Here is a 27,446-nt window from a genome sequence, read left to right on the forward strand (position 1 = left end):
GATGGCTATTCCACGAGTGTATGGAATGAGGAGGAAAGGACCAAGAGAGAGGCAGGATGACCACCCGATCGCTACTCGAAGTCTTTGTCTAGCGTGTGATCTTCATCCGAGTCGTTCTGAACTTTGATATCGCCTTTCGAGTCTCCCGTTTCTACCCGAATGTTGAGGCTTGTGACGATTGGCGTAAGTCCTGCAAGTCTACGCCGAAGCACCGGGTACGCTTCTTGCGACTAGTAGCTAGCAATTCTAGCACTTATGCTGTGTGGCTCGGTTGCTCTCCTGGGCGAGTAATCCGGGTATTTCAAGAATGGTAAGCGAATCCGTGGTCGGAACCGAGAGCGGAGCGGGGAGTAGTGTTCTCGATGAACGAAGAGCGAGGACGGTGTGGAACGTTGAATGTTGATTCGCCAGGGATCGGACGAGGGGGGTCGATGGGATGTCGAGAACGAAGTGAGGACGTGAGGATCGACATGCGACATGCAGTGGGCAGAGAGCCAAATGACACTCGCCCACGCTAGCACGATCAACGCACGCACACACACACACACGCAGCTGTCTCTGTCTCTGTCTCTGTCTCTGTCTCTCTCTCTCTCTCCCGTCTCTGCGATACCCCCCCCCCCCCCCCCCTTTCCCCTCCTCCCCGCCGCCCTCGCACGCGCGCGCACGCGACGGAAGCGAGAGACACACGCGCGCGCATCGCCATCCCGCGCCCCCCGGCCGAAACTGAGAATACCATCCGATCAAGCCAGCCATCCCCTCTGGAAGCTGCAAGCCAGCTGCACACTCTCACCACTTTCCCTCGCTCAAGGTTTCACCGCAGATCATCCTCCTCTTCCCCTCACGCTCCCACTCTCTCTCCGGTTCTTTCCGTGTGTGTCATCGTCTTCCCACTCGTTCACCTCTGCCCGACAACACGGGATCCATGGCGGGAAAGACTCTATTGTGCTGTTGTACTGTTGTACATGTTGGTCTGCGTCCGTGCGGCTTGCAGGAGAACGCACCTTCAGCAAACCATCGAGACCCTTTTTGCTACTTGGACTCAAAGTGAAGTAGTTGCGATGGTTGCGAATATACGAGGGCGAGATCTTTCATTGCGCGTGACAGTGAGCGGCCAGCCAAAAGATTTGGCATTACATCAGGAACAACCATATGAGCATACACTCCCTGCCTCGACCATCACACCCTTGATGCGGTCGAGTCCACCTGGGTTACCCAAGGAGGATTGCCCGTCAGGTCGAGATTCTGGTGCGAGAGATCTAGAGCTGTCACTTGCCACACTCGCTCGAGCGCATCCTCAAAGTATCCTCATAAGCGAAAGGTACCACGAGTTCTCTGTCGAGCTGAATGAGTCCTGTAGCTGGACGTGCGAGTTGCATCTCATACGCTGGGAGGAAGCGCAGACGAAGCAGCCCACGTGGCAATGATGGGACGGAGAGCATTGCTCCCTACAGATCACGACTGCACGATCGACTGGATGTAGTTACGACGCAGGAGGATTTCTCCCATGTGGACTGGACCGACATTCTACGAGATCGCTACGGAAATGTGGCAAACTGTTCAGTACGCCAGAACGTGTGATATCAGCTAGGATCGCGACTCAGGGTATCGATGCGGCATCAACCAAGAGCCGACCGAAAGCAATTCTCGAGTACATGCGAGGCTGTCACACCCGTTTCGAAACGGACTGGAAGCAGATATTGTTTAGGTGGTAGGAATTCGCTGTCGCGCTTCGTTCAAAACCCGACGATCCTGCTCTTGCGTAGGGTCACGCGATTGCTCGTTTCTAAGCATGCATACATTGATCATTGATACCCTATCGAGTTCAGTGCTGCAAGTTGATACAGATAAAAATCAGTCGGAAATCTATCCGAACTTCAAATTGCCCAAGACATCAGACAGAAAGGATCGACCGGCATCATTATCACGTGCTCGGGCTTTGGTCGGAAGCTAATAACCGTTATCACTTTCATCCTCGATAAGGCTCAGCCCTGATCGGAAGTAAATCGCGCATCGCTCCCCCCCGTCGTCCACCGTCGTCTGCTTTGCTTGTTCGTCGTTCAAGACTTGTTCATCGTGCTTCGTGACCATGTTGTTCAAGGGAGCACAAGTCGGACAGGACGCAATCGCCATAAACGATATTGTTGTACTGTATAGTAGATCCTCGAGTACATCGTGCTAGCTCGATCGACGATGACCTGGTTCTCATCCCGTCGCAGCAAGATTCAGAAACACCAACAATCAACCCTCGCGCGTCATCATCATCGATCGGGTTCGACGAAATCCGCAACGGGAGCCTCGACGGCTGCAGTAGCACGGGAGAGATGGTTGGAAGGACTGTTTCACGAGCAAGAGGTGCTGCTCGAGGAAACGATGAGGCGCGGAGTCTTGTATGTACAAACTGGTATGGTCAATGCAAATGATTTAGGTGCTGACGAAACTCGAACCTTGACGCGCAGATCTCGGCTACCTAAAACATCGCTTCTCATGCTCACTTTGGCGACCCTCTTCATCCATCTCGTCTCTACTCGAACTTCACTTCTGCCCATTCACCTGATCGGACAGACGGGAGCGACAATGACGGCTGCATTGAGCATGACGACGGGGTTGTTGATGAGTTATCGTAGTAGCTCGGCATTGGCGAAATGGGGCAAGGGCAAGGCGGCCTGGGGTGGGATCAAGGGAGAGGTTAGAGATGTCTTACGTCAGGTCAGAATTTGGAGATGTAAGTATAGAAGTTGGATACCGAGTGCTGATCAGACCTACAAATCAGTTGTCGGCTTCTCATCCGGTCAACACTAATAACATGAAGGGCGATGAGGAGGAAGAAACAGACGTTCATCGTCGACGTAGAGAACGGGCGACAGAGCTGGACGCAAAGGCCGGTGACTTGACTTGTCTCTTCGTCGCCTTTGGTTTCGCGTTGCAGTAAGTATCGGAAACTCGCCTTTGATGCCGGTACGTAACGGGCAAAGCGAAGTTGAATCGCCTTTTCTTCTTCGCTACAGCCATCATTTGACAGGTACACGGCCATTGATTCAGCGAGCGCCCCTGTGTGACATCCTCCCTGAAGGCTATTTGGCGAGCAAGTCCCGGACGAGAAACCGGGTCAGATTCGCTGGGGAACGACATCAACAAGCCGAATTCGCCGACGTTAGCAATATCGAAGTCAGCAGTAGCGGCAGCAGCACAAGCGATGCATCCGAATCAGGGGACGAGAAGGCACAGGTGGACGGAAAAGACGGGATCGAGATGGACGACCTCGTCACCAAGACCCGACGGGCGGCTTCCAAGTCGGCTGGCAGGATCGCACGGACGCTCGAACACGACGCTCAAATAAAACAACTCAACGTAGCGCCCTCTTCGCCATCGTTAACTACGGATTTCAATACTTACGTGATCGATCATCAACCCGGTCCGAAATTCAAACCCAAGCCAATGCCAGCGTCTTCACCTTTGGCGCGATCCCCTTCGGAGGAAAATATACCGACGACGCGATCTTCCCTCTCCCGCTCGATCCCGGCCAACCTCCCGCTCGACATCTTGCGCATGATCGAGTCATATGTCAATTCACTCCACCTTGCCAATCAGATCGATGTCGAGCTCGTCAAGGCGTCTTCGCTGGAACCGCTCGAACGTCTACCCAGATTCCAGTTAGGGCACACGATTCCCCAATCCGAGAAACTGCATAAATCGCTCCGGACATTGTCGAAACTCTTGGGCGAGGCCGAGATGCTGAGCGAAGATCCACCGCCCTTGTCTCTGAGTATCCACCTTAACCACCTCGTCATGCTCTACCTACTCGCCATTCCGGCGCAGGTCATGCCGATTCTTGGCCGGTGGAGCGTCCTTCTGGTACTCGTTGCCGGATGGGCCTTGTTGGGCGTCGAAGCGCTCTGCCGAGAAGTTGGCAGCGTGTTCGGACAATCGATGAACCATCTTCCGACGCGGACATATGCGGTGCAGATCCTCAACGAAGCGCTAGATACGTGTCCCTTGTTCTTGGAGACCTACCGGTCGAGATTAGCCATCAGGCTGAGCGCGGATGCTGGGCAAGCGGGGTCAGAAGAAGGGGGTCAGATGGCGAGAGAACGCGAGGAGGAGATGCTAAAAAGCCTCGAGACGAGGCGCAAGGTTGAATGGATTCCGGACTTTGGGTTTGAGAGGTGGTCGGGTTAGGTACTTCGGGTTGCACGGTTGTCGAGGGTCGTCACGTAGAAGCTGTATCATTATGCCAAGCATGTCTTTCGGGAACGATAGCGGAGTTTCGTAGGACCGGTTCAATAGCAGATGAAGCTTTTAAGGGGTGACAGCCGATCCATTATTAACGGTGTTGAACGTACGATGGCCCTCGTCATTACTCCTGCCGGTGTCTTTCAGCCGAATGCGCGACAAATCTAGCATCGAGATTTAGCCAAAGCGGAATAAAGACTTATCGCCTCGGTCATTTGACAGCATTCGGTCTAAGCAGCAGCGATGCAAACGATAACCAGGCCTTTCTATAAGCAACCTGAGCCACCCCCATGTTTGGTTGAAAGAGGATTTCCGCTTGTCCGTCACCTGCCAAAGACCCGAAACCTGCCTCGATCTTGAACCCAAACCCGCACTGATAAAGAGCTTCTTTTCTATTTCATTTCATCTTTTCCCTCTCCCTATCCCTATCGACATCGCCATCGCCAACATCCTTGGCTGACGGCGTGTGGATCCGCTCTTATTCCCCTTCGTATTCATGCTCTATGCTCTCTCCATCCTTTTGTGCTTGTGGGGGGGAAGGTGTTTAGACAGGGGGTTTGCCGGGGGTGATAGGTTCGGTAGGGGGAACGATGAATTTCTGTATCAGGTCGAAGGAAACGCCGGGGGGAAGATGTAAATGTCAGCTTATATATCCTGGACACATGGCGCAGAATCGTCGGGGGTCTTAACGAATCGGAGGGGTAAGATCGTGGCAGGGCGGGAGATCCGTGCTGGAATTTGGGCGATAAGGGTGGCATCCGACGGGAACCGATCCGTGTGGAAGCATCCGTATTTGTGTCCCCGCTCTCATGTGTATCGCCTGAGCCGCCGTAGTACCGAAATAGGAACGGTCTTTCCGGGGGTATAGCCAACATCCCCTGTCTCTCATCTGAACCCCTGGTTCGCCCAAGCGAATGCAGACGGTTGGGTCGTCATCGCCTGCAGGTCTAAGCTGTCTTTGTCCTCAACACACAGTACGGTCGTTCATTTGATGACAGCAAGATGAGATAGCTGCGAAATTAGGCGGAGTTGGCTGGAGGGAGGTGTTGCTAGGTGGAATACGGATTGTCGCGCTGCGTGTTTGCGATTCTGGCTGGATCATCTGGCGGTCCTCATGTCAAGTTCCCGTTGCGCCGAACCTCTTCTTTGTTGGATCTTCAGTGTCCATCCCCGCCCCGACCTTTCGACCATCTCCTGCTAAACTCGGTCCCCGATGAATGAAAAGCCCCGCTCACCTGTTCACCACCCTTGCCGTTCTCCCACTGCTGGTACTTGACTCCGATGTTGGCCCTCTTCTCGGCTCCGACCCTCTCGGACTCCTTGAGACCGGTTCGGACGGCCCTCGAGGCGATCTGAGTGTACTTGTTGTAGCTACCAAGACGTGGAACGGAAATATGTCGCGGTAAATTGAGGGTTAGCTTCCCAGGTCGATGGTTGCTGGGTCTTGGCACCCCGGCGTCCTCGCGCCGACGGCGTCTCACCTGAAGAAGGACCTCCAAGTAGACATGATGAATGGACTTGTTGTTATGTGAGTATCAACGAGGTGAGAGGAGGGGGGAGAGGGAGTCTCTGGTATAGAGAATGTCGAGATGTTTGTGAGGTCACGGACTTTGCTGGCCGCCCTGGTGAGTCGGTGGTCAGTCGGTAGGGTAGTCGCGGGTCCCTTTTCCCCTTTTTCGCTTTCTCACGCGTCCAACCGTAGCAGCTAGCAGCTAGCAGCTAGCAGTTAGCAGACACTTCGTCATCACTTGGACATCTTGGATAGACCCATCGATCGCACTTTAATACTACTACCTACTCTCCTCCTACAACAGATATACGCCTCCCCATCCTCTTTCGAGATAACCATTCCATCTGAAAGACACATCAGAGAACTCTTAGACATGGACTCGGGAGCACCGCCAAGCAAGGAAGAGGTCACGCAGGGCATCGACACCCGGACAGACGCTCAAAAGGATAAGCAAGAGACGTCTACCAAGGATGTCAAGCCCACACCGTTAACCGTGCCTCAAGGTCAGTCCAGCTACTGTCTCGCTACACAAGCCTCTTGACGAACCCCTTGCATCTAACGTGTATCTATGCTACGACGATAGAGATCAAGCAAAACCTGACCCTGATCAACCGGGCCGTACACAACTTGGAGCCCAGGTTCACCGCACGAGTATTGAGGACATTGACCGGGCTTCGAAAAAAGGTGTACCGAGAAGCCCTCCAAGAGGTCGTCAACGATGTCTACCCGAAGAGTCAGTCGTCGGCTCTATTGAATCGGTATATCGAAACGTACTGACGTGAAATGTTCACATTCGCTCGCGCCTCGGAATAGGTTCGAAATCGCCCGCTCAGCTTCTCCCTCTCATCTCCCTTCTCCCTACTGAATCTTCCAAGCTCGCCGCTTCTTCATCCTCCATCACCAAAGGTACTCAGGCTATGGAAATCGATGAGACCTCAAAGACGACCACAACGACTACGGCCGGCGATTCGAAAGCGGCGACCAAGCCGACAGGAGAGGTCTTGCCCGAGTCGGATGTGTATGTGCGGTTATTGCTCATCCTCGGGCTGATCGACGTGAAAGAGGTTGAAAAGGTCAGTTCGAATATCCTTTCTTAGCGATCAATCGACACGCGGGATGGCTAATATCATATCCACTCTTGAATATATTCCAGGCATTTGATCTGGCCAAGGAGACGACGACATATATTCAGTCATTGAACAGGAGGAGCATGGATCACCTTGCCGCCAAGGTTTGGTTCTACTTGGCGAGGTGTGCAGAGCTCTTGAAACGGGACGAGGAGGTTCGATCGTACGTATACGCCATGCTTTTGCGTTATCCCGCCCGTTGACCACCTTATCGACCACCTCGCTTACTTTCCTCGCTTCTATGCACCTTGTCCTTGTAGACTCCTCTTGGCGGCTCACTCGACGGCTTCCCTCCGAAACGACGAAGACGTACAGGCCACCCTTCTTAACGCACTCTTGCGCAATTACTTCAACAGTGGAGCTTACGACCAGGCGGACAAGCTCTTGAGCAAGACGTCCTTCCCGGAGAGTGCGGGGAACCCTCAGTTGGCGAGGTACTTGTTTTACTTGGGTGAGTCGAGGTTGGGTGTTGCTACCCGTTCGACATCACGGGGATCACTAACTCGCTCCGCGATTCATCTTCCTTGTAGGCCGAATCCGAGCCATTCAGCTGAACTATACCGAAGCGCACACTCACTTACAACACGCCATCCGACGAGCTCCGTCCGAGACGGTCGCACCTGGATTCATGCAGACCGTCTACAAGTACTTTGTCGTTGTCGAGCTCTTGATGGGTGATATTCCTGAGCGATCCGTCTTCCGACGTCCGGTCCTACGGAAGGCTTTGAGTCCTTACTTCCAGTTGGTTCAAGGTGAGTGCGAGCGGAGATCGACCCACAGCTGGTGTTTGCTGAGACGTCTCGGAACTGATCTCTTTCTGCTTCTTTCGCGAACCCGTTCGTAGCCGTTCGAATCGGTGATCTCGAAGCTTTCCAGACCGTGCTCACCACGCACGCCTCGAAATTCGCTTCAGACGGGACGCACTCGCTGATCGTCCGTCTTCGACACAACGTCATCAAGACCGCCCTCCGAATGATCTCCCTCGCCTACTCTCGAATCTCGCTCAAAGACGTCTGTCTCAAATTGCACCTTGATTCGGAAGAGGACACCGAATACATCGTCGCCAAGGCCATCCGGGACGGAGTTATCGATGCCGAGGTGGATCACGCGCAAGGGTGGATGAAGAGTCGCGAGGGAGGCAATGTTTACGAGACGGACGAGCCGCAAAAGGCTTTCCAGCAGAGGATCGAATTTTGCATGAACTTGCATAACGAGAGCGTCAAGGTGAGTCGAAAGACCGGGATACATTATCAAGGCCTCAACTGACTATGCTCCGGATTCATCACTCGCAGGCGATGAGGTACCCCTTGAACGCGAACAAGCCGGGTATGTGCAATGACGTCTCAATTCATCTTCTGAAAGAATCCTTCACTGACGTGGTATCGTTTCTCAATTTGCAGTTGGCGAGGACTCGGAGCTCGCAAGGGAGAGGAAGCTCGACATCGAGGCGGCCCTTGCCGAAGCTGCCGAGGATGACGACATGGACATGTAATGCGCCGAAGGTTTAATCTAATCGTCCCTACCTTGTAACGCCGACGTTGCCGTCTATATACTCTCACGGTTGGACGGATGATGATAACGAGAATATGCATGATTCGAGTGTGCGGTGCTGATGGATAGATTCGGGTCTGACCCCGCGTGTACGAGAGGTCCGAGCTCTGACCCGATCGATTCGGGTCAATTAATCGCTGGGAAAGCCAATTATGGCGAGTCAGTTGGAAATATATTCAGATATACAGCTACGAGCTACAGTAGTTGCCACTCAACATTTATTCGGAACCACAACGTCGTTATAGCATCGCAAAGCTGTCAAGATGCTCTCCCGTTCTATCCTTGCCCGGAATACCCAAGCTGCCAAGCGCAGCCTCCATACCTCGACCCAGCTTCGAGCGAAAGAGGGCTTGAACCGTCATTCTCGGAATGTCACCCAGGACAAGAGCCAGGGAGCCAGTCAGGCCATGTTGTTCGCTACCGACGGTGTAGAGTCGGATGCCGATTTCCAAAAGGCCATGGTCGGTGTGGCCAGTGTGTGGTATGAGGGTAACCCGTAAGTAGCGTATCTGGATCTTGGAACCTCCCTCTTGCAGGAATTCTGACGACGAGCTGGGGCCAACAGCTGCAACAAGCACATTCTGGGTCTCGGTCAGCGTATCAAGAACTCAATGGCCGGTGCTGGTCTGATTGGTTACCAGTTCGGAACCGTCGGAGTCTCTGATGGCATTTCGATGGGAACTTTCGGCATGAGCTACTCTTTGCAATCGCGAGACCTCATCGCCGACCAGGTCGAGACCGCCGCCGGAGGTCATTGGCTCGATGGTATGGTTGTCGTCCCCGGATGCGACAAGAACATGCCGGGAACTCTCATGGCTCTCGGTCGACTGAACCGACCTGGTCTCATGGTCTATGGAGGTACCATCAAGCCGGGAGAGTGTGGTGGCGAGAAGCTCGACATCGTATCTGCTTTCCAGGCCTACGGGCAATACCTACAAGACGGCCAGACCGAAGAGGCCGAGAAGAAGCGATACGACACCATCAGGAATGCCTGTCCTGGAGCCGGAGCTTGTGGAGGGGTGAGCAGGCATGCGAGATCCATATGGCCGGGACATCTTAGCTTATCCGACTAAACGACCCGCTTGCCCATGTAGATGTACACCGCCAACACCATGGCCTCATCTGCCGAAGCATTGGGAATGACCCTCCCCGGATCCTCTTCTTTCCCCGCCGAATACCCTGACAAGCTTGCCGAGTGTGATTCCGTCGGTGCTGCTATGCGAAACCTTTTGGAGCTAAACCTGAAGCCTAGGGATATCATGACCCGCAAGGCTTTCGAGAACGCCATGGTCCTGACCATGGTCCTTGGAGGATCCACGAACGCCGTGCTCCACTTCCTCGCCATTGCTCGTTCCGTCGGCGTCGATCTCACGATTGACGACTTCCAGAAGGTCTCGGACAGGATCCCCTTCTTGGCGGACCTCAAGCCCAGTGGAAAGTACGTCATGGAGGACATCAACACCATCGGAGGTATTCCAAGTGAGTTGTGTTGACGGGTATACGCGATGAGCCGAGTCTAAATGCGACTATGTATAGGCGTCATGGCTTTCTTGATTAAGGAGGGTCTTATGACTGGTGATGAGCTCACCGTCACCGGAAAAACCTTGGGAGAGAACGTCGACAAGTGGATGGTCGAGCGAGGTCACTCTTGGGAAGGACAGCAGATCATTCGACCCCTTAACAACCCGATCAAGGAGACCGGTCACATCCGGTAAGTCTGAGGTCGATTACATCACTTAGCCCCCACTGGCGTCAACCTGATGTGAATATGGTCTCAACAGAATCTTGAAGGGAAACTTGGCCCCTGGCGGATCCGTCGCCAAGATCACCGGGAAGGAGGGTCTCAAGTTCTCCGGCAAATGCCGAGCTTTCGACCAGGAGAGCGACTTTGTCGAGGCTATCGAGAGCGGGAGCATCAAGAAGGGCGAGAAGACTGTGGCGGTCTTGAGGTACTTGGGGCCTAAGGGTGGACCAGGCGAGTCAAGCTTGTATGGGCTATCGAGTCCGTATAGCAATACCTGACCCGCTTGACTTCTTGCAGGTATGCCTGAGATGTTGAAGCCTACTTCTCTGATCATGGGAGCTGGTTTGGGATACGACGTTGCCTGTCTTACTGACGGTCGATTCAGCGGAGGGTAAGTTGCTATATTCTTGCTCTAGCCAACGCGAAGGGAGAGTTGACAACAAGCATTCCTTCCCACTTGGCAGATCGCACGGTTTCGTCATCGGACACGTTACTCCTGAAGCCCAGGTTGGAGGTCCCATCGCCTTGGTTCAGGACGGTGACATGATCCACATCGACGCCGAGGCAAACTCGATCTCGATGGATGTTACCGATGCCGAGCTCGAACGACGAAGGAAGGACTGGAAGGCACCCCCCCTCAAGGTCACTTCGGGGACCCTCTACAAGTACACCAAGCTCGTCTCGGATGCCAGTCAGGGTTGTGGTGCGTTATTCTTGGACAACAACGCCAATGATTGTGCTCTTCAGCTGATATATCGCTCATTCACAGTCACCGACGCCTAGTCGAGTCCCAAAAAGTCTCATATGTGACGACTACTTTCTTGCAACTTCCCATGAGCCTTACGTTGTAGATCCATGACGACACGTAACGATCGATATCAGCTACTTGCCAACTGTCCGAACGATATGAATCTGGTCACGTGATGAGACGATCGCTACATTGAAGTGGAGGTCAAGTACTCGTACGGTCGACCCTTCGAGTGTCGATCATATGATCATAATATGGTCCACCTCATGCACCTATCTGCTTTCTCGTCAAGATCCCATATCCCACATCCTCTTCCGGGGAGAGAAAAACCAATCGCATATCATCATGACTGGAATCGAACCTCAGATGGAAAGGCTGGGTCTGTCGGAAGAGCAGCCTGTTACGCCTCTGAGCAAACACATCTTGACAAAGGCCCATCTGGAGGCTTTCCAAGCTTCTCAAACGCACAAAGATGTTGTGGATACCGTTGAAGAACTGAACACATCCATCGTTGGAATCAAGCTTGGTCAGGCCGGAGAAGCGTCACCTGTATGTCCGACGTAAGCCTTGACGGGGTGGCGGCGCTCATATCAGGAAATGCTTTACACAGGCTGTGAAGAGTATATTGGCTATGCTGGACGAGGTGGAGGAAATTGCCAAATCCATACCGCCCGTGGACAACTCTGCATCTCGGTTTGGGAACCCTGCCTTCAAAACATTCTACGACAAGGTGCAAGAGGTGAGCCTGTCGACAAGCTCCCTTTCTTCCGACTTGATCTGAGCTGATATTCAGCTATCTTGTCATTCCAGGTATGCCCTGCATTACACTCTAAGTACCTCTCATCGGTATCAGAAGAAAGTAGGCCGGAGCTTTGCCAGTACTTTTACGAGTGCTGGGGCAACCGGACACGAATAGACTACGGTAGCGGAATGGAGCTCAACTTCCTTTGTTGGCTGTAAGTCCAACTTGCAGATTGACAGCTATCGAACGGCTATTGATCATACTTCGTTTCGACAGCATTTGTCTGCGTAAACTCGATGTAATCGGCAAGGATGACAACCAAAATGTTGTGTTATCCATCTTCTGGCGGTAAGTCCGTGCGAGTTCCATGATCCGCCTCGGAAAGCTAAACTCCTTATGATGCAACAGCTACATCGAGATCATGCGTCATCTTCAGTCAACCTACTGGCTGGAACCTGCTGGCTCGCACGGAGTCTGGGGCTTGGATGATTATCACTTCCTGCCTTTCCTTTGGGGTAGCGGACAGCTAGCCAGTCAGTGTTTCACGCTCGTCACCAAAACCAACTATCGCTAAACCGAGCTTCGTTGCCGCAGATCATCGTCACCTTCGACCGAAAGCTATCCATGATCCCGAAATCTTGGAAGAATTCTCAAAGGATTACATGTATTTGCAGTGTATTCAGTTCATCAACTCGGTTAGTTTCAAAGCCCGTTTGGATGCGTAACCATGGGAACAGCACCGCTTACCCTCGTTGTGCGAATGGTAGATCAAAACCGCCTCTCTCCGATGGCATTCACCAATGTTGGACGATATATCGGCTGTAAGTTGCGTTCAAGATCTGTGTTAGGCAGCCTCTGACAGCTTTAGCATATCATAGGTAAAGACGTGGGCGAAAGTCAACGAGGGCATGATCAAGATGTACAAGGCCGAGGTTCTGGGCAAATTGCCGGTCATCCAGCACTTTTTGTTCGGCAAGCTTCTACCTGCCCCGGACCTCTCGCATCTGCAGACCGGTGAGGTCAGCTTTGACGAGCATGGTCACGTTCATAATCAAGAAGAGAAAGGATGGAGCATGGACTGTTGTGGAATCCCAGGTATGTTGGCAGCTCGACGTCATAGGCTAGTCTAATTTCAAACCAGGTACTCATTTCAACCCGTTCTCAGTACCCTCGGCCTTTGCTGCTGCTGCTGCCAAGACGGAGACCCCGAATGTTGGGCTATTACAGCCTCGATCCGGCGTCAAGCCGATTCCTTTCGATTAGGATGAATTTCGTGGGGCGTAGCGATTCTGGCAAGTCAGACCTTATGATGACAACCTTCACGATACCATGTATCTGTATACAACCTTGTTCTTGATGACTAGCATGCCGTTGACGATTATGATCTGCTGTAACGTGTATTAATATAGGATATCGTTCGTTTGTCTTTCTATTCCACGCCCGGACGTGTTATATCATGTCGATATCCAAACCTTGCATCTCTCGAACTTGTTGGTCCGGAAGCAGGTTCGGACTGTTCACCACGGACGAATCGCCCGAAGTCATCATCAACGACGATTTGCGACGGGGATGCTTGGGCCTAGCTGTTGTCGTCGTCGAGGATTTCCGTCGGCCGCGCCCTTTCGCTTGGGACACCTTTTCGGTAGCATCCTCTGCGCAGTCCATGTGTATTTCCTCATTCTCCTCCTCGCCTTCTTCCAGATCCGCCAGCGAGGGTCGCTTGCCGAGTTTGGCCGAACTCGCGCCTGTAGGCTCTTCGTCTTCGTCCTCGTCTTCGAAAGCATAACCGAGCAATTCATCGACGTGTTCGTCTGGGCTCATGCCAGCTTGCAAGCGGATCGCCTGGATGGCATCCTTAAGCAGGTCGATGTAGTTGTTCCGGCGTTCAAGCTTGCTCTGCATCCGCTCGATGTACTCGTTCGAGTACTTGAGCAGGGCGACTTTGCTCACACCTTTGTTGGGGTTATCGTCGGGCACCAACGAGCTCTTCGGTAGCAGCCGGGGCGCGGAACTGCCTGGTATGGGTTCACCCGTCTCTGGATCCAGAGCTTCGGTATTGATAGGTGGCAGGAGTAGACGCAGCTCGTCGAAACCAGCTTTGAGGGAATCTCTTCGCCTCTGTTCGGCCGCCTTGTGTGACGATTTTTTGGTCTCGGTGGGGATATTCGCTTCGCTGGTCGACTTGTTGGCTTTGGAAGCCCGAGTGATTTTGGCTTTGTTTGAATCTGTCTCAGCCATACACGAAGATCAGAAGGGGTGAATCGGAAGCTCGACTCGAAAGCACAGACTTACCCGTCGGTCTCAATGCCCTAAGGCTAGCGCTCCAGCCTGCCGCCAGTCTTTCGAACCTCGTCTTCGGCTCCTCCGCCACGTCAGACAAGGAGCGTTTACCCGATTTGGGTGTGCCGCAAGATGATCCGCTGTGTCCCTCCTCTTGATCATCTTCAGTGAGGGAGACCCCTAAACCATCTTTATTGCTCATGACCGCACTCGACCGCCGCGGTCCGCTCGTCGAATGCACGGTCTGACCCATCTGCATCAGGGTCGCCGGCGTAATCGGGGCCACTTTACCCTTGATCACATTCTTGGCCTTGCTGAGGCTTTGCGATGGTGGTGGAGGCGGCGGCATAATCATCTGAGACAGGTCGACGGGCGAAAGCGACTCGCTTCCAATAGAGTCCTCGCCGCGACCTCCGAAATGGCTTGCACGCGCAGAAGACGGCATCGTGGGCGGGGTATATGCGGCTACCAGCGGTGAAGGCGGTACCGTGCTGGATCCTCCCCGACCTGGCCGATGTGTAGGTTTCATCATTGGCGAAGGTCTCGTTCGACCTGTCGATGCCCTCGACGGTCTCAGAGCGGGACTCTTTCCGACCGTCGCGGCTCTCCTTCTTGCCGCCATGTGCTCCTGGATCCCGATACTTCCCGCAGAAGGCAAAGCGGCGTTGCTTTGTCCTGTCACCGCTGACATCGACGACGGCGTCTCCCCAGCCTGTCCCTGGCCCACGTCGCCGCTACTCATGAACCCAACTTGCGACTGCTCTTGCGAATTGATCATCCTTGCCAGCTCTTCAAGATACGCCTGCGATGGCGATCCTGAGTTGGACGGCTGGGTCTGATGCTTCCAAGCGTCCGGTTGAGGGAGTAGGGCCGGACTGAGCGTCTGATCCAGCGTGACATTGCTCCTATCCGGCACCTTCATCATCGGCATCCCGTTGTATTGATTATTTATCCCGTTGACATAGCCAGGAGACATGGCCGACGTCGTGCTTCTCTCTCGCGCATGTCCTCCTTGATTCCGCGCCTGCTGTACTGACGGATTGGTGTTCTGAGAGGACCTGAACCCCATCTGCACAGGATCCAGAGCGGGACTTGTCAACGGCGAGAAGAAGTCGGAATTCGGGGTCGGATGACTGGTAGACGTCCCGCGACTCGAACTCTGATAGCCGAATCCACCGTTCGGCTGAGGGTTGATCATGGGAGAGACATAAGGCGAGTTTTGTAAGCCCAGTTGACCCTGAGGCTGGTGGAGTTGGTGGTGTTGTGATGATTGTTGTTGTTGTTGGTGGCGGTGTTTTTGCTGCTGCTCTTGTTGTGCTTGCTGCTGAGACCTCTGTATCGCATCCAATTGCCGTTGAATATTCAATTGTTGCTCCTGCAACGCCTGCAGCTGAGCGTGTTGATCGAACGACCCTGTACCGCTCGACCCTCCCTGCTGGTGCAAGCTCGACGGCGTCGAATATATAGCCTCTCGGCTGGACGACCCGCTCGACGCAAAGTGCGGCGAGGTATTCGATGAATCGCTCGGTTGGGTGATGGCCGGGGAAAGAAGCGGAGTGAACACGATCTCGCCCTTTTGATTGATGGCGAATGTGCCATCTTGCTCTTGCATCGAGTGCGCCATCGGGAGAGGGCTGACGAGACCTTCGTGAATGTTGGCAAGAATCTCGGATGATTGGGCTGTAAGCAGGGTGGAGCAGATCGCGTCAGTCGTCCGTCCGAGATGAGGCTGGAGATTGATACAACCACTACTCACCCGGCGTGATCAACCCGTTAGCCCCACTGAATCCTTTGCCCATCATCAATGCCCCCATCCCGACACCCGTTCCCATGCCCATGCCCGTATTCACACCCATCCCAACGATCCGATTAGGCGGTGGGATGCGGTGGTCAAACTCCTGGCCACGGGCGTACGCCTGATGAGTCGTCTGAGAGAACTGTCCAGAGTTTGAAAGCGAGGCAAAGATGGCGGGGGATTGCATGTGGATTTGTTCCAGCTATAAGGGGTGCGAGCGAAGACGGCGTAGAGGTTCCAGAGGATCGAAGGGTATTGAAAGGGGATGTAGAAGGGGTGTTGTTATTGAAAGGATGTCGTCATGTCGAGTAAGCCGAAAACAGAGACCCGATAAAGTACCACGATCAAGAGGAGAGAGATCGAGAAAGCCCGTCAACTTCCAACTACCATCTCTTGACGATCGCCACCACCTTCACCGTCGAACATACCTGCCGCTGCAACTCTTGGCCGACCTCTGCATCCAACCCGTCCATACCCATGGCGTTGTTGTGGCTATTATTCATGAACCCAACACCTATACCTGTCCCTCCGTCATCTTGGTCGCCCTGCATCGTCCAGTCGGGTGAGGTCGATTGCGTCTCGTCTTGCCGAAAGTGCGGTTTGGCAGAGTTCCGATCACGAGAACCATCGTGGTTGTTGGAGTTGTTGTTGGTATTGCTGGTATTTGAGAACGATGGTCCTGCTAGGTCAAAGTCGAAAAAGTCACTCGTCGAGGATGACGATTGATGGACCTGTTGCTCTTGCTGCGGTTGTTGAGACTGAGCATATTGACCGTGACCTTGAGCCTGTGGTAACTGCTGCCTGGAAGGCTCTCCCAATCGGGCTGTTCCGTTCGAGCTGTCCCACCGGTCAATTCCATCGTCATGGTTGTTGTGAGTCGTGCCCATCCCGAACACCCCTCCTCCAGTCTTTCGGCTCGTCTTTTCTCCCTCGATGCCCATCTTCGACCCTTCTCCTATACTCGTACCAGTAGCGGTCGGACTGAACTCTCCTCCTCCAGACCCTGCTCTCCGTCTACCCCTGTTATTACTACCACTGGGCAAGGGCGGGTTGTTGCCCTCCAAGATGGCCGGGGAGAGCAACGCGGTGAGCGTGTTCGGGTCTAGGAAATCCATGATGGTCATCGGCGGGAGAGGGATTTCGCCTGGAGGTGATTGGGTCGTCGTCGATGACATTGCCAGCGGCCTAGCTCTAGGGCGATGTCACTGTCGCTTGGTCTATCGATCGAGAGAGATGAGAAGGCGATGGTCGGTAGATGTCGATGTCAAAGGTGGAATCGTCGAGAGGTCGGTCAGGCCCGGGAAAGGGTCGAAGCGAGAGATGAAGAAGTGCTCGAGGCGGGACGACGGGTTTGCTCGAGCAATCCACCGAGAACGACCGGTAAGAGACCGAAACTCGCAGCCAGAGTAGGGGATTCTGGTGTCGTCTCCCTGTGATGATCTCTATCGAATGATGCTCGCTAGCCTTCTTGTTGGGTGCGAGAGTGATGGTCGTTGGTGCTTTCTTTGGCAAATAATAAAATAGTTGGATGGGATGGGTGGTGGAAGCGGGAATAAATCCGTGAGATTTGCCAAAACGCCAAGTACGAGAGAGAGAGAGAGAGTCGTGTAAATGCGTGTAATACTTAGGTCCACACTTCTAGCTATTGAGGTACTCTATGGACAAGGTAGCTGGACCATGAGGTACGGAGGAAGACAGACGAGAGCTGCAATCAAGGACTACCTGCTCGACTTTTTTCTCCTACAGATATACAAACTACATAGCCTTCCCGAACAGCATACACTCGCTGGAGCGGTGGACGTAACGTACTGTAACCACCTCGATGGCTGCCACAAGGTCCTTCCTTCTCCGCAAGCGAGACGGCATCTTGCGCCACGTCCGATGAGAGCATGGTACATGCAGCTCGTGCAGCTCACTGACCCCACGACCACGACCTGGGTAAATGAGATGTCGGTCAATTATTCGATCACCCAGTGACGCCTCGGGCTACCGTGGCGATTTGGGCAGAACGATCGATGATGGCTTTCCCCCCGCTACGTTCGAGCCGCGGGAGCCCGACACACATACAAAGTCCAGGACGAGACGTCGAGTTAGCTGAGGTCACAAAGCCCAGCTGGGACAGGTGTCATGCAGCCACAAACAGGTCCTAGCTCTTGAAGCGCAGCTGGGTATCATAGGATAGTATCGCTGGGGTCAAGCTCGCACGGCCTCGAGATCAAAAGCCTCGAGCGCTCGACAGATTACCCGGAGCGGAAGAGACGGGATTTCTCAACGCGACCTCGGACACCACCGGATGCCCGGCGTTTCGTTGCTTCAGTCCACGCCCATGATCGCTTGCACGGATCACATTTGCCCTACCTTGGCTACCTCCCTCATGGTGATGATATGAGAATAGATCGACGGAAAGTTGGACGAAACACGAGCGTACGGCGTATGGGAAGAAGGCATCGGGACGGAAAGTTGTCTCGTTTGCGAATCACCTCCGGCCCGGATGTTAAATTGATAAGAAGCGGTAGAGGTTATGACGTGGAAATCATTTCACATACGAGGTCATGATCCAACAATTCAGCGATTTCGGTCATCATCGTCACAAACCTTGTGTGACGGAAATGAAACGATTCGACTGACTATGCTTGACTGATACTGACAAGCTCCATTCCGATCGAGCATCCGAACAGAGCCAGCTTGTCATCTCTACAAGATGCCTCGGCTTGCCTTCCCACTCGCACTCCGTCTCCCCTCACCTCACCTCGCCGCATCCCCCAGTCGGCCATTCCACACCTCGCCATGTGCTCAGAAAAAGTTCAAACCTCAGAAACCGTTCCTCCTCCCCGGTCAGACTTTGGGACAACAGAGACAGGAGAGGAAACGTCTGGAAAAGAAGATGCTGGCGATCAAGCGGGGGAGGGCACCTCCTCTCGGTGCCCCCTCGACGCCAGTCAGGCCGGACTCTGATTGGAGATCTGGATCGAGGTCTGCAAGTTGGCAAGAGGAGTCGAGAGGATCCGGACGGGAAGATCGAGCGAGGTACGGATCTGGATCTGGATCTAAGCCTCAGTTTCGATATGAAGAAAGATCGAGATCAGACTCCCCGACCTCGTTCGGGCTCAAGGCTGGATCTCGAGGGCGGGACTACGGGGAGGACAGGGCATCGACGGCCGGCCCTTATGACGAGGACGAACGTCCGTTTGGCTTGAAACGTCCTCGTTCGCTATCCAGAGATACCAAGCAGCTTGAAGACAAATACCTAGATGCACAACTTGAACGAGGAGAGGAAAAGGATCGGAGACCTGAAATGAAGCAGACGTACGGAACGAGACCGATCACCGACCGACCCAGGCAGAGCAACCGGGTCGAGGTCGATATCGAGGTCAACGGTGCAAGTGAGTCGCGTGTAGTCTTCTGCTGGGTTTCTTGGTCCAAAACGGTGTGAACTGATTGTGTGGTATATCTTTGATCACGATCTTAGCCCTCAAGCGCGGAGAGAATTTTGAACCAAGATCCGCCCACCTCGACCCCGCTTTCTCGCCATCCTGGTCCGATCCCAAGAAGGCTGAAGGCCGTGTTCTTGTCGAGGAGGATTTCGATTTCCTCCCCGACCTCCCATCTCCATCTTCTCGGGTACAGCCTGAACGAGAAGCCCCTCGTGAACGGCGAAGCACCGACCGGACGGACGCTTACTCCGCCGTCTTGCGAAAACGATCGACATTACCGTCTTTCTCATCACCATCACATACACAAAGTAGGGGGTATCATTCGTCGCTCATCTTGCGGTCTGCCCTAGGGAACGGAGACGAGGATGGGATTGACTGGAGGGTGCCCTCCGAGAAAGAATATGCGCGATACGATCGAGACAAGCGGGAGGCTAGGCGAAGGTCGTGGTCTGAAAGAGAAAGACCAGCTGGGGTCAGACGAGAGCGCAGTGATGAGCACTCGGGGAGGGCGGTTTATACAAGACCGGTAAGGGAGAGGGAGACGAGTTTTGAGCCTGTACCGGTGCCGGGGGGGTTACAGGTCGAGCGGCCTTTTCAAAGGCAAGACGATATCACTCGTCAGTTCAGGCCGCCTAGGAGACAGACCAATGGCAACTATACCGCACAAAATTACCCTCGGTCGAACACCATAGCAAGGACCACGGCGACGAATCCGCCAGAACCGACTCCAGAACAACCGCGTCCCGACCACAGATGGGCTCCCACGAAACGAATCTCTCGGCCCGCCATGGCAGGGATCAAGCGGCTCCACGCTGAAGACCCTGTCAAGTACTCGAGGGCCATATTGAGCAAGTCGTTTGGGGTGAGCGTTGAAGCCATCGCTAGAATTTTGAAGAGCGATGGAAGGTGGTACAAGGCGGAAGATGGAATCAAAGAGGGAGATAAAGAGGGTCTTACAGGGAGATGAGGGAGACGGACGATGGATTGCTGTAACGACAACAATAACGCGCATTACGGTGATAAATGAACATGATACGATGTGGATATGAACAGGTACAAGGTCAAAGTGTCGGGATGCAGGTGGCAGCTCTATGAGAGAGATACAAAGAAGGAACGACGTTGGATACATTTGCTAGTCGGTGCGATGGTGAGGTCGGGGGGTCGTAAAAAGAGAGTACAGCGGGAAGAAAGGAATTGTCCATAGTCTTTGTGTAGGCGTCGCTGCGCCATAGAAACCGACTGTCGAGCCGCCTCGTCAGATGGCCAACAACCTGGCATCCTTGCTCGGGTCGAAGTGTCCCGTGGTCGCTCGACGGGAAGCCAAGAGCTGCATCGTCTTGCTAGCCCGATCGGGGCCACCCTGAGCGTCGACTCGCAGGTTGGGCGTGGTCTTGGTTTGAGCGAGATAGGCGGGTCGACCGATGGGCTCGGATTTGTAAAGCATATACGGTTTGTGATCAATCGCCGGTTCCTCGACAGGAGAGGAAGACAAGGATTCGGGTGCGGAAGTGGCTGCAGCGAGGCGAACGAAAACGGACTGTCAGCACGCTGTCCACGAGGATGCGTCCGTAGACATATACTCACGTTGTTTCCGAGCTTCGAGAGAGTTGTAAGGATGATCATTGGCACCATCTCGAACGAAATCGTGTGTCCCGTCACACCCGGACAACAGCATGCTGATTTTGCGCTCCATCTCGCCAAACATGGGCCGCGCTTGGTGTTTCAGGGCGGTCGTGAAGTGGGCGGTCGTGGTGGTAGTCGACGGTCCAGCCTCAGGGTGGGTGTGGGCTCCAAACATGTTGGTCTGGAGAGAATTGTAGTGCGAGGTATCGAAGTCTGGGAAGATTCGGATGATTCGATGGTCTCGATTTCGATCTTGCGCTATCTTGCAGGTTGCGAAGAGAATAGAGTGGCGAAATCGTTTGTTTACGATGTGCGAAGGAGGTCAAGGAGGCGATCTGATCGGGATGGTTTGGTGATGATATATATATATATATATATATATGGATGTTGCGAGTAACAGACAACTGATCAAACGTTCGTAAAGTTGACCAACCTTTGATAGTACTAAGTACTCCCCCTGGCTGTGTATGCTGGATGACCTCTGACTTGGAATCGAGGTGGAGCTCCGCTTTTTCGCAACAAAAGGAGACGAACCGCTCGGAGTTCCGCGCAAGAGGATGACGAAAGGGTCCCAACGGATGTAGAGCGCGTCGGACATGCTCGGATCTGGCGTTACCCGGGATATCTGTTATCTCGACATCTAGGTTTCGGTCTAGTGCGACGACGTCGCTCGATTAGATAGTCATCGTCGCAGAAAGAAGCAGTCATCGATGATTCATCGTATCATGGTACATCGCCCAAAGCGGCAAACATTGGTGTAAACAAGGTGACGGAGAACATGGGTGTGTCGTCGAAGAAAGAACGCGCGGAAGCGGAAAACAGTCGTTGTCTCATGATTCGTGCAAAGAGTGGAACTACGAGGACCCGTTCACCTGGAAGACGGGCGAGACCAACGTGAGTCACTAGTCACTTTCTAAATCTCGTTTGCCGAACACCTACCTTGTCCTTGATGAGAGCTAAGAACTGCGAATAGCTCGCCGTCTTGTCGACCCTGTCCTCGATCAACAAGCTCAATGCCCAGTTCCGAAGAGCCGGTTCGGCGTCGGCCTTGACGACGTAAAGGTGCTGCCAATAGGGATTTCGTCGCATCTCACGCGTCTTGGCGACGATCGCGTTGACACGTTGCGAGAAGGGGTTCTCGAGCACGGGAAGAGTGTACTGAAGAAGAAGAGATATTTCCAGTTTTCAGCGATATGACATGCGGCACATGCTCATCAGGGCTTCCTGACTCACCTTGCCTCCCTTGAGCTCCTGATAGTTAGGCAGATCAAACACGTCCATGACGAGCTGGGGTACTGCCTCTTGGCCGACCCAAAGGAAGATGTTTTGACCGTCCTCGATCAAGAACAACCCGTGTCGCTCTAATCGCTCGCTAGTCAGGTTGAGCGAAGGAGGGAGGACGACACCGTTCTCGCCTACGGTTCCAGCCTGTCAAACGGGTCAGTCGTCAACTTTGGCAATCCGGGTCACATTCTGAATCGATTGCAGACTCACTTCTGCTGGCATATTGTGAAGAGAGTAGAACTGAGGATGAAGATAAGGAAGGAGGGATTGCGTGGGCAAGGTGCTGAGCAGGGCATGAGCGTATGCTCGCAGGTCTGGTGGGATCTGCGAACTTTCCCGGAACCCAACCTATAAGAGGCGCCGACATTGGAGCTGGTCAGAGCTGTTCATTCACGCATTCCGCTCGCCATCGCCAACTCACGTGCTTGACCATAGCACATGCCAATAGTGGCATCAATTTGAGATTCTCCGGTACCGTCAACTGGGCACTTGCTCCACCATTTGCCGCCGTCATCGTGTCCTTGTACACCTTCAAGATGTCCACGACCTTGTTGATCACGGCGTCCCTAGCATCTTCTAGTTTGGAGGACATGGCCCGCTCGACCGCCTTGTTGGACAACAGGGTCATGATTGCGTTCTGGTCGGCCGAAGCAAAGACTTCAGACATGCTCGTCGTCGTAGGATAGGCGGTGGTCATCACACGGATACGACGTTCGCCGTAGCAGGTGGTGTGAAGAACGGCAGTCTGGAGCACAACGAAAGGCTGCGTGAGGGGATCCTCGATCTGCAATTCGATGGCGTAGGACTGGTCGATGGGGACGGTGGGTAGCGATAGAAGATCGGTCGATCGAGTGAAGAAGTTTCCGTGGAACGCCGACATGCGTAGACCTACCAGAACGTAAACGAAAGGCTCAGCATTCCAATGCAGAACAGAGCATGTATCGAAGCTAAACACAACGCACCTCGCGATCCTCGCACTCGGATGACAGCCTCCAAACCGATCGGGCTGGCCAGCACGGTTCCAAACTCGGTCGCAAACTTGATCGCGTCTTCCGATCGGGTAGCGTTGAATCCAGGATAGTAATAGACTTGACCACCGGTGTACCTCGGCAGACATCGCAAGCTCGCAACATCGGTGTATGATGCGCTGAACAGGAACATGTCGACCGTGACCTGGTTTCGTGCACATTCGATTGAGAAGGTCTTGTAGAATGCGGAGGCAGCTTGGAGAAGCGATGATTCCTGCAAGGGGTCCGACAGAGATGGGTCTCGGTTTCGTACGAGCAGACTCGACCTTGAATGCTCACCTTGCTGGTTCCCAATACTTTCGGGTCATCTCTCGCCTTCAAGGCGCCCTCTCCGAGAGTCGGCAGGGTCGCGGTCAAGGTGATGATCTTTCCTCCGATAGTGCCCTGCAGACCATTCAACAGGGTATTAGCTTCTCCAAGATATCAGCCCGACGTCGGCAGGACACTCACGATCAGCTTGTGAGCGGTCTGCATGGCAGGTCCCAAGGCACTCCCTGTTGTAGCGCTCTCCTTGAACATGTCGCTCAACCTGCCCAACACGCTCTCGATAGCTGGACGGGCCTCCGTCAGGTTGACCAGCAGGTCGGTCGGTTTCGGAAGGTAGACGTCATCAATGTCAGAGACTACGAGCATCGAGGGTTCCGACTCTCCAGCCTGAGTGCACAGCGAATTATCAGCTTCGTACTTCGTTATATAAAGAAAAATAAGTGGAAGACATACAGGCAAGCAGAAGAAATGCATGGCATCCGAAACGGCAAGGATCCCGACCTTTGTTCGCTGGTCCGAGTTGGGGATCCTATCGAGGGTCTCCAAGATGGTCCGTGCTGCCGTAGCAACCATGCCTGTGCCAAATCCACATCAATCAGCAAACCAAGTCAAGCTACAACCTCGAGATACGACGTACCTGACTGTACGGCGTGCTGCGAGACATCGATAACGAACACGTAAACCGGCGGTTGAGGCGGTCGAATCTGGCGTACACGAGCAGAATCACGACGCCTGGTCAACAGCTGCTTTTCCATGAGGCAAGACACGATTCGACCTCACTCACCATGTACTCTTGCGGAGCGACAAACTCTACGACTCCACAATTCAACTCGGCCCTACTCCACCTGTCCGCCGGCTGGTTGGTCTGGTTGTTCCAGTCAAACAGCTGCGGGACCTCGTTGCTCAAATTGCACATGCAGCACTTCCACCGAGCTCCACCCTCAATGAACGTGACGTAGGGGTTGATGTAGGATCGGCAGCGGCGGCATCGCGCAATGACCGTGTCCGAGACAACAGGCACGGGTTCCTACACAGCGCCGGGCGTGTTAGGTGTCGAGGTCACGAAATCAGTGATACTATTCGTTAGCAAACAAGCTCATGCATCTGACTCACGTCACCTTCCTGTACGCTCCTATACGGGGTCAAGATCAGAGCCAACGGGATCTTGGTCTTTCCCAACAAGCTCGCTGTCGTCGGGATAGCGTTGATCGTCGACCTCTGATAGCTATGATGCGCGTTCGCCGCGGGATTGTTCGAGATGCAAGCTCCCTGAGGTAAGAGCGGGGCAGGGGGATCACGAGCGAGGTCGGGCACGGAGGGTTGAAGACCGATCAGGTTCAGGTTGACCAAGGCATGAGAGCCGTGTCCCCCCATAGACATGGGCTGTTGAGCCTGTCCCTGACCGTAACCAGGGGTCGACCCGCCGTTCATGCCCATGTTGGAAAACTGGTTGACCATGTTCCCCATCATCCCACCTACACCTCCTTGTTGCTGTTGTTGCTGCTGGTTGGGGTCAACACCGCCAGCGACCGAAAAGGCCTTTTGGTCCGCAAACCCAGGGTTGGCCGGAGCGAAATATCCCCCGGCGACTCCCTGTTGTTGACCTTGTCCGCCTGCCAGAGCCGCTCCGGGAGTGAACAGCTGTGCGGGGCCCTGGTTCTGCGGGACCTGCATCTGCGGGTACTGCCCCTGACCCTGGGATAGATCGCTGTAACCCCCAGAGACGCCCGGGGTAGAGACTCCTCCTCCGACACCAGCACCGTAACCCGTCCCATGTCCTCCTGTCGCGGCCACAGCTCCCCCTTCGGCATAAGCTTGAGCCATCTGAGCCGTCGGGTACTGTCGTCTCCTCGGGTTACTGCTCGCTACCGGCTGTTGCTGTTGAGCGTTGGCCTGAGGGATAGGAGTGGAAGACGATCCCGGACCGATCCCGTTCGTTCCGGGTCCGCCTGCACCGATAGCGGGTCCGGTAGGTTGTTCCCATTGAGATCGGTTGTTGATCGTGTCTACGAAAAGGTAACGGTTGGCTTGTGCGTCCCATTGAGCTGCCCAGCCGGCGGGAAGAGCGGGTTGGGACATGATGGTCGGTAATTTGGTGAGGTTAGGCTGTTATCCTTGGATCCCGGGCGTTCGTAAGATACCTCGGCGGAACTCGTCGAGGTAAGGCCAGCACGTAGTAGGCTGCTTGGACAAGGGGAAGGTCGTCGTGGACGAGCGAAACGTGGAGAGGTCGTTCAGCGGTCCTTTGGAATTGCTGTTTTTTTTTGTGTGAACGACGAGACTGGGACGGGGAGTTGACTGTCCACCCTTCTACTACTATCCTGGATGAATTCGTTGAGAGTTCAGCTCGCCGTGGAGAGAATGTTGGGGGGTCATGTCATGACATTTCGCAATGGTCGTTGCTGCTGATGCTGATGCTCGCTCTCTGACGCGTGGACTCGGGGCTCTCGGTGAGGACACGGACGGGCGACGACGCGTGAGAAAGCGAGAGACGATCACCCTGGGACCAAGGGTCATGATCAAGGTCAGACCTCATGTTCAATTCACATCTCGATAGCATCATCCCATATCGACAACCGCATCCAGCAGTCATCACTAGCACTAAGCCAAACATCACCATCAGAAACCTGCCAAGATGAAGCTCGTCAGGTGAGTATAATCGCCAGACAGACCCGCCTCGACTCCAACCCCCGGCTGACCACGACGATCGCTCGCGCAATCTCATGCTTTTGTACACTCGACATTCGCTCGCTCCTATAGGTTCTTGATGAAGCTCTCGAATGAGACGGTCTCGATAGAGTTGAAGAACGGGACTACGGTACATGGAACCATTACCGGTTAGTCCGGAGCTGCAGCTTCGTGTACAACGCCGGGTTATAAACGAGCTAACGGCCATATGAACGTAATTCGATGTACAACATGGCATTCAATCCCATTTGAAATCGAACCCCCTCTTATCAACGATATCAAATCTACTCGGAATCTTCGAATACCTCTACTTGGAATATCATCACCACGAATCTACCCACAGCCGTCGACCCGCAGATGAACACCCACTTGAAGACGGTCAAGATGACCCCGAAGAACAGGTCGACCGTGACCGTGGATACGCTGGCCATCCGAGGACCCAACATCAGATACTTTGTCCTACCCGGTGAGTTCAGAACAGAATTGGAGTTCGGGTATGGCGGTAGGGATTGAGCTGACGAGGCATTCGTCATTCTGCGCTTCATGGATGGATCGATTCTCGACTCGGATTCGTCTCTCGTCTTCCTTTGTTATAATTATCACCTCGCCATCAACTATCGTCATCACTATCTGCTTCCTGTCCACCTCACCTTGCCTCACCCTACCATCGCCTCTCACCTCTTACAGACTCGCTTCCGCTGGACAACCTTCTCATCGACGACGCTCCCAAGCCGAAAGGAAAGAACCCCGGGATGGGCCGAGGCAAGGCCAGTCAAGCCTTGGACAGGGGCAGGGCGAGGGGACGAGGAGGCAGGGGCAGGGGTCGAGGTTTCTGAGCTGGGGATGGATCGGGGTGGGATGGGATGGAGCTGGGTGTGGGACAAGGAGGACGAGGGAGGAGGGTTTGGTCTGAAGAGCGGGAACGAGTACGGGAACGGGGAGCTGAGGGATGAGGCGGGCGGAAGAAGAAGCGGGGGTTAGGTTGAGAGCACAAGGAGAACCGAGGGTGGATTTCGATGGGAGGGCGACGATATCAGTGGACGGGACAGGCCCGGAATCGCATCCAATCGCGATCGCCTGGAACAACTCGATCTTTTCCCTCTTCTCTCGACTCTCACCGTCGACGCCAGTCTCATTACTTTCGGCTCTTCACTCGGACGCCCGGGGAACCATGTAACGAAACAATCAAAAATCCGGAATGCGAGGATGAGAGGATCAGAAACGGGACCGCGATTGGACCCGACCTGCATCACCTCGCTGGGATCACCTTCCTCCAGGGGCGCCGGATTGCCCAGGGAATCGAAGGGAATTACGGAGACGGTGGTCTTGTCGGCATCTCAATCTACGCTCTGGTCAACTCTATCCTCTTTCGCTACCTTCTTATTCGAATTGTGA

The 27,446-nt window shown here is 54.1% G+C and overlaps 10 protein-coding genes across 10 annotated transcripts; 7 read left to right on the forward strand and 3 right to left on the reverse strand.

Annotated features, from left to right (window-relative positions):
* Positions 1 to 2,099: 2,099 nt before the first annotated feature.
* Positions 2,100 to 4,176, forward strand: HD553DRAFT_351944 (uncharacterized protein; the record flags this gene model as incomplete). The annotated part of the gene is made up of 4 exons (XM_046183653.1): positions 2,100 to 2,387; positions 2,457 to 2,706; positions 2,771 to 2,925; positions 3,006 to 4,176. The coding sequence occupies exons 1-4, from the start codon at positions 2,191 to 2,193 to the stop codon at positions 4,174 to 4,176; spliced, it is 1,773 nt and encodes a 590-aa protein (XP_046034368.1). The 5' UTR covers positions 2,100 to 2,190.
* Positions 4,177 to 4,774: 598 nt separating this feature from the next.
* HD553DRAFT_344677 (mitochondrial ATP synthase epsilon chain-domain-containing protein) lies at positions 4,775 to 5,737 on the reverse strand (the record flags this gene model as incomplete). Its single annotated transcript, XM_046183012.1, has 3 exons — positions 4,775 to 4,828; positions 5,466 to 5,601; positions 5,712 to 5,737. 3 exons carry the CDS (start codon positions 5,735 to 5,737, stop codon positions 4,775 to 4,777), a joined length of 216 nt encoding a protein of 71 aa, XP_046034369.1.
* Positions 5,738 to 6,031: 294 nt separating this feature from the next.
* Positions 6,032 to 8,471, forward strand: HD553DRAFT_316666 (putative 26S proteasome regulatory subunit). The gene is made up of 9 exons (XM_046180653.1): positions 6,032 to 6,243; positions 6,324 to 6,473; positions 6,554 to 6,813; positions 6,894 to 7,030; positions 7,128 to 7,318; positions 7,398 to 7,619; positions 7,712 to 8,091; positions 8,160 to 8,193; positions 8,268 to 8,471. Exons 1-9 carry the CDS (start codon positions 6,114 to 6,116, stop codon positions 8,357 to 8,359), a joined length of 1,596 nt encoding a protein of 531 aa, XP_046034370.1. The 5' UTR covers positions 6,032 to 6,113; the 3' UTR covers positions 8,360 to 8,471.
* Positions 8,472 to 8,617: 146 nt separating this feature from the next.
* On the forward strand, positions 8,618 to 11,180 carry HD553DRAFT_316669 (dihydroxy-acid dehydratase). Its single transcript, XM_046180654.1, has 8 exons — positions 8,618 to 8,914; positions 8,984 to 9,437; positions 9,513 to 9,897; positions 9,955 to 10,129; positions 10,200 to 10,393; positions 10,460 to 10,553; positions 10,627 to 10,865; positions 10,932 to 11,180. Exons 1-8 carry the CDS (start codon positions 8,682 to 8,684, stop codon positions 10,943 to 10,945), a joined length of 1,788 nt encoding a protein of 595 aa, XP_046034371.1. The 5' UTR covers positions 8,618 to 8,681; the 3' UTR covers positions 10,946 to 11,180.
* A 96-nt stretch (positions 11,181 to 11,276) lies between these two features.
* On the forward strand, positions 11,277 to 12,915 carry HD553DRAFT_275669 (phosphotyrosyl phosphatase activator; the record flags this gene model as incomplete). Its single annotated transcript, XM_046177916.1, has 9 exons — positions 11,277 to 11,459; positions 11,521 to 11,649; positions 11,721 to 11,866; positions 11,929 to 12,000; positions 12,061 to 12,185; positions 12,247 to 12,347; positions 12,420 to 12,473; positions 12,531 to 12,747; positions 12,818 to 12,915. 9 exons carry the CDS (start codon positions 11,277 to 11,279, stop codon positions 12,913 to 12,915), a joined length of 1,125 nt encoding a protein of 374 aa, XP_046034372.1.
* A 26-nt stretch (positions 12,916 to 12,941) lies between these two features.
* Positions 12,942 to 17,120, reverse strand: HD553DRAFT_109358 (uncharacterized protein). Its single transcript, XM_046176418.1, has 4 exons — positions 16,156 to 17,120; positions 15,689 to 15,929; positions 13,945 to 15,612; positions 12,942 to 13,877 (listed from the first exon to the last, which is right to left on the reverse strand). Exons 1-4 carry the CDS (start codon positions 16,900 to 16,902, stop codon positions 13,102 to 13,104), a joined length of 3,432 nt encoding a protein of 1,143 aa, XP_046034373.1. The 5' UTR covers positions 16,903 to 17,120; the 3' UTR covers positions 12,942 to 13,101.
* Positions 17,121 to 18,428: 1,308 nt separating this feature from the next.
* On the forward strand, positions 18,429 to 18,978 carry HD553DRAFT_325860 (uncharacterized protein; the record flags this gene model as incomplete). The annotated part of the gene is made up of 2 exons (XM_046181658.1): positions 18,429 to 18,909; positions 18,947 to 18,978. 2 exons carry the CDS (start codon positions 18,429 to 18,431, stop codon positions 18,976 to 18,978), a joined length of 513 nt encoding a protein of 170 aa, XP_046034374.1.
* A 937-nt stretch (positions 18,979 to 19,915) lies between these two features.
* On the forward strand, positions 19,916 to 20,128 carry HD553DRAFT_275665 (uncharacterized protein; the record flags this gene model as incomplete). Its single annotated transcript, XM_046177914.1, has 1 exon — positions 19,916 to 20,128. A coding segment is annotated over one exon (213 nt), but the record flags the coding sequence as incomplete, so codon positions are not given.
* A 1,357-nt stretch (positions 20,129 to 21,485) lies between these two features.
* HD553DRAFT_316674 (protein transporter SEC24) lies at positions 21,486 to 25,711 on the reverse strand. The gene is made up of 12 exons (XM_046180655.1): positions 24,477 to 25,711; positions 24,148 to 24,390; positions 24,001 to 24,067; positions 23,817 to 23,938; positions 23,547 to 23,750; positions 23,376 to 23,480; positions 23,031 to 23,310; positions 22,490 to 22,956; positions 22,279 to 22,416; positions 22,018 to 22,212; positions 21,724 to 21,942; positions 21,486 to 21,656 (listed from the first exon to the last, which is right to left on the reverse strand). Exons 1-12 carry the CDS (start codon positions 25,440 to 25,442, stop codon positions 21,639 to 21,641), a joined length of 3,024 nt encoding a protein of 1,007 aa, XP_046034376.1. The 5' UTR covers positions 25,443 to 25,711; the 3' UTR covers positions 21,486 to 21,638.
* A 287-nt stretch (positions 25,712 to 25,998) lies between these two features.
* Positions 25,999 to 26,887, forward strand: HD553DRAFT_344684 (small nuclear ribonucleoprotein Sm D1; the record flags this gene model as incomplete). Its single annotated transcript, XM_046183013.1, has 4 exons — positions 25,999 to 26,012; positions 26,124 to 26,200; positions 26,395 to 26,517; positions 26,739 to 26,887. The coding sequence occupies 4 exons, from the start codon at positions 25,999 to 26,001 to the stop codon at positions 26,885 to 26,887; spliced, it is 363 nt and encodes a 120-aa protein (XP_046034377.1).
* Between the last annotated feature and the right edge of the window lie 559 nt (positions 26,888 to 27,446).

This window comes from Filobasidium floriforme, assembly GCF_021052385.1.
Source record: "Filobasidium floriforme strain CBS 6241 chromosome Unknown HD553scaffold_20, whole genome shotgun sequence".
Taxonomy (NCBI): Eukaryota; Fungi; Basidiomycota; class Tremellomycetes; order Filobasidiales; family Filobasidiaceae; genus Filobasidium; species Filobasidium floriforme.

Bases quoted from the DNA above. Each gene is read 5' to 3' on its own strand.
- HD553DRAFT_316666 (XM_046180653.1), top strand. From the start codon at position 6,114: ATGGACTCGGGAGCACCGCCAAGCAAGGAAGAGGTCACGCAGGGCATC. The intron at 6,814-6,893 runs GTCAGTTCGAAT...AATATATTCCAG, and splicing joins ACGTGAAAGAGGTTGAAAAG to GCATTTGATCTGGCCAAGGA. The intron at 7,031-7,127 runs GTACGTATACGC...TTGTCCTTGTAG, and splicing joins CGGGACGAGGAGGTTCGATC to ACTCCTCTTGGCGGCTCACT.
- HD553DRAFT_316669 (XM_046180654.1), top strand. From the start codon at position 8,682: ATGCTCTCCCGTTCTATCCTTGCCCGGAATACCCAAGCTGCCAAGCGC. The intron at 8,915-8,983 runs GTAAGTAGCGTA...TGGGGCCAACAG, and splicing joins GTGTGGTATGAGGGTAACCC to CTGCAACAAGCACATTCTGG. The intron at 10,554-10,626 runs GTAAGTTGCTAT...CCCACTTGGCAG, and splicing joins GACGGTCGATTCAGCGGAGG to ATCGCACGGTTTCGTCATCG.
- HD553DRAFT_109358 (XM_046176418.1), bottom strand. From the start codon at position 16,902: ATGTCATCGACGACGACCCAATCACCTCCAGGCGAAATCCCTCTCCCG. The intron at 15,930-16,155 runs GTATGTTCGACG...CACCCCTTATAG, and splicing joins GCCAAGAGTTGCAGCGGCAG to CTGGAACAAATCCACATGCA. The intron at 15,613-15,688 runs GTGAGTAGTGGT...CCCTGCTTACAG, and splicing joins TAACGGGTTGATCACGCCGG to CCCAATCATCCGAGATTCTT.
- HD553DRAFT_316674 (XM_046180655.1), bottom strand. From the start codon at position 25,442: ATGTCCCAACCCGCTCTTCCCGCCGGCTGGGCAGCTCAATGGGACGCA. The intron at 24,391-24,476 runs GTGAGTCAGATG...GGCGCTGTGTAG, and splicing joins GGAGCGTACAGGAAGGTGAC to GAACCCGTGCCTGTTGTCTC. The intron at 22,957-23,030 runs GTGCGTTGTGTT...ACGTTCTGGTAG, and splicing joins CCGAGTGCGAGGATCGCGAG to GTCTACGCATGTCGGCGTTC.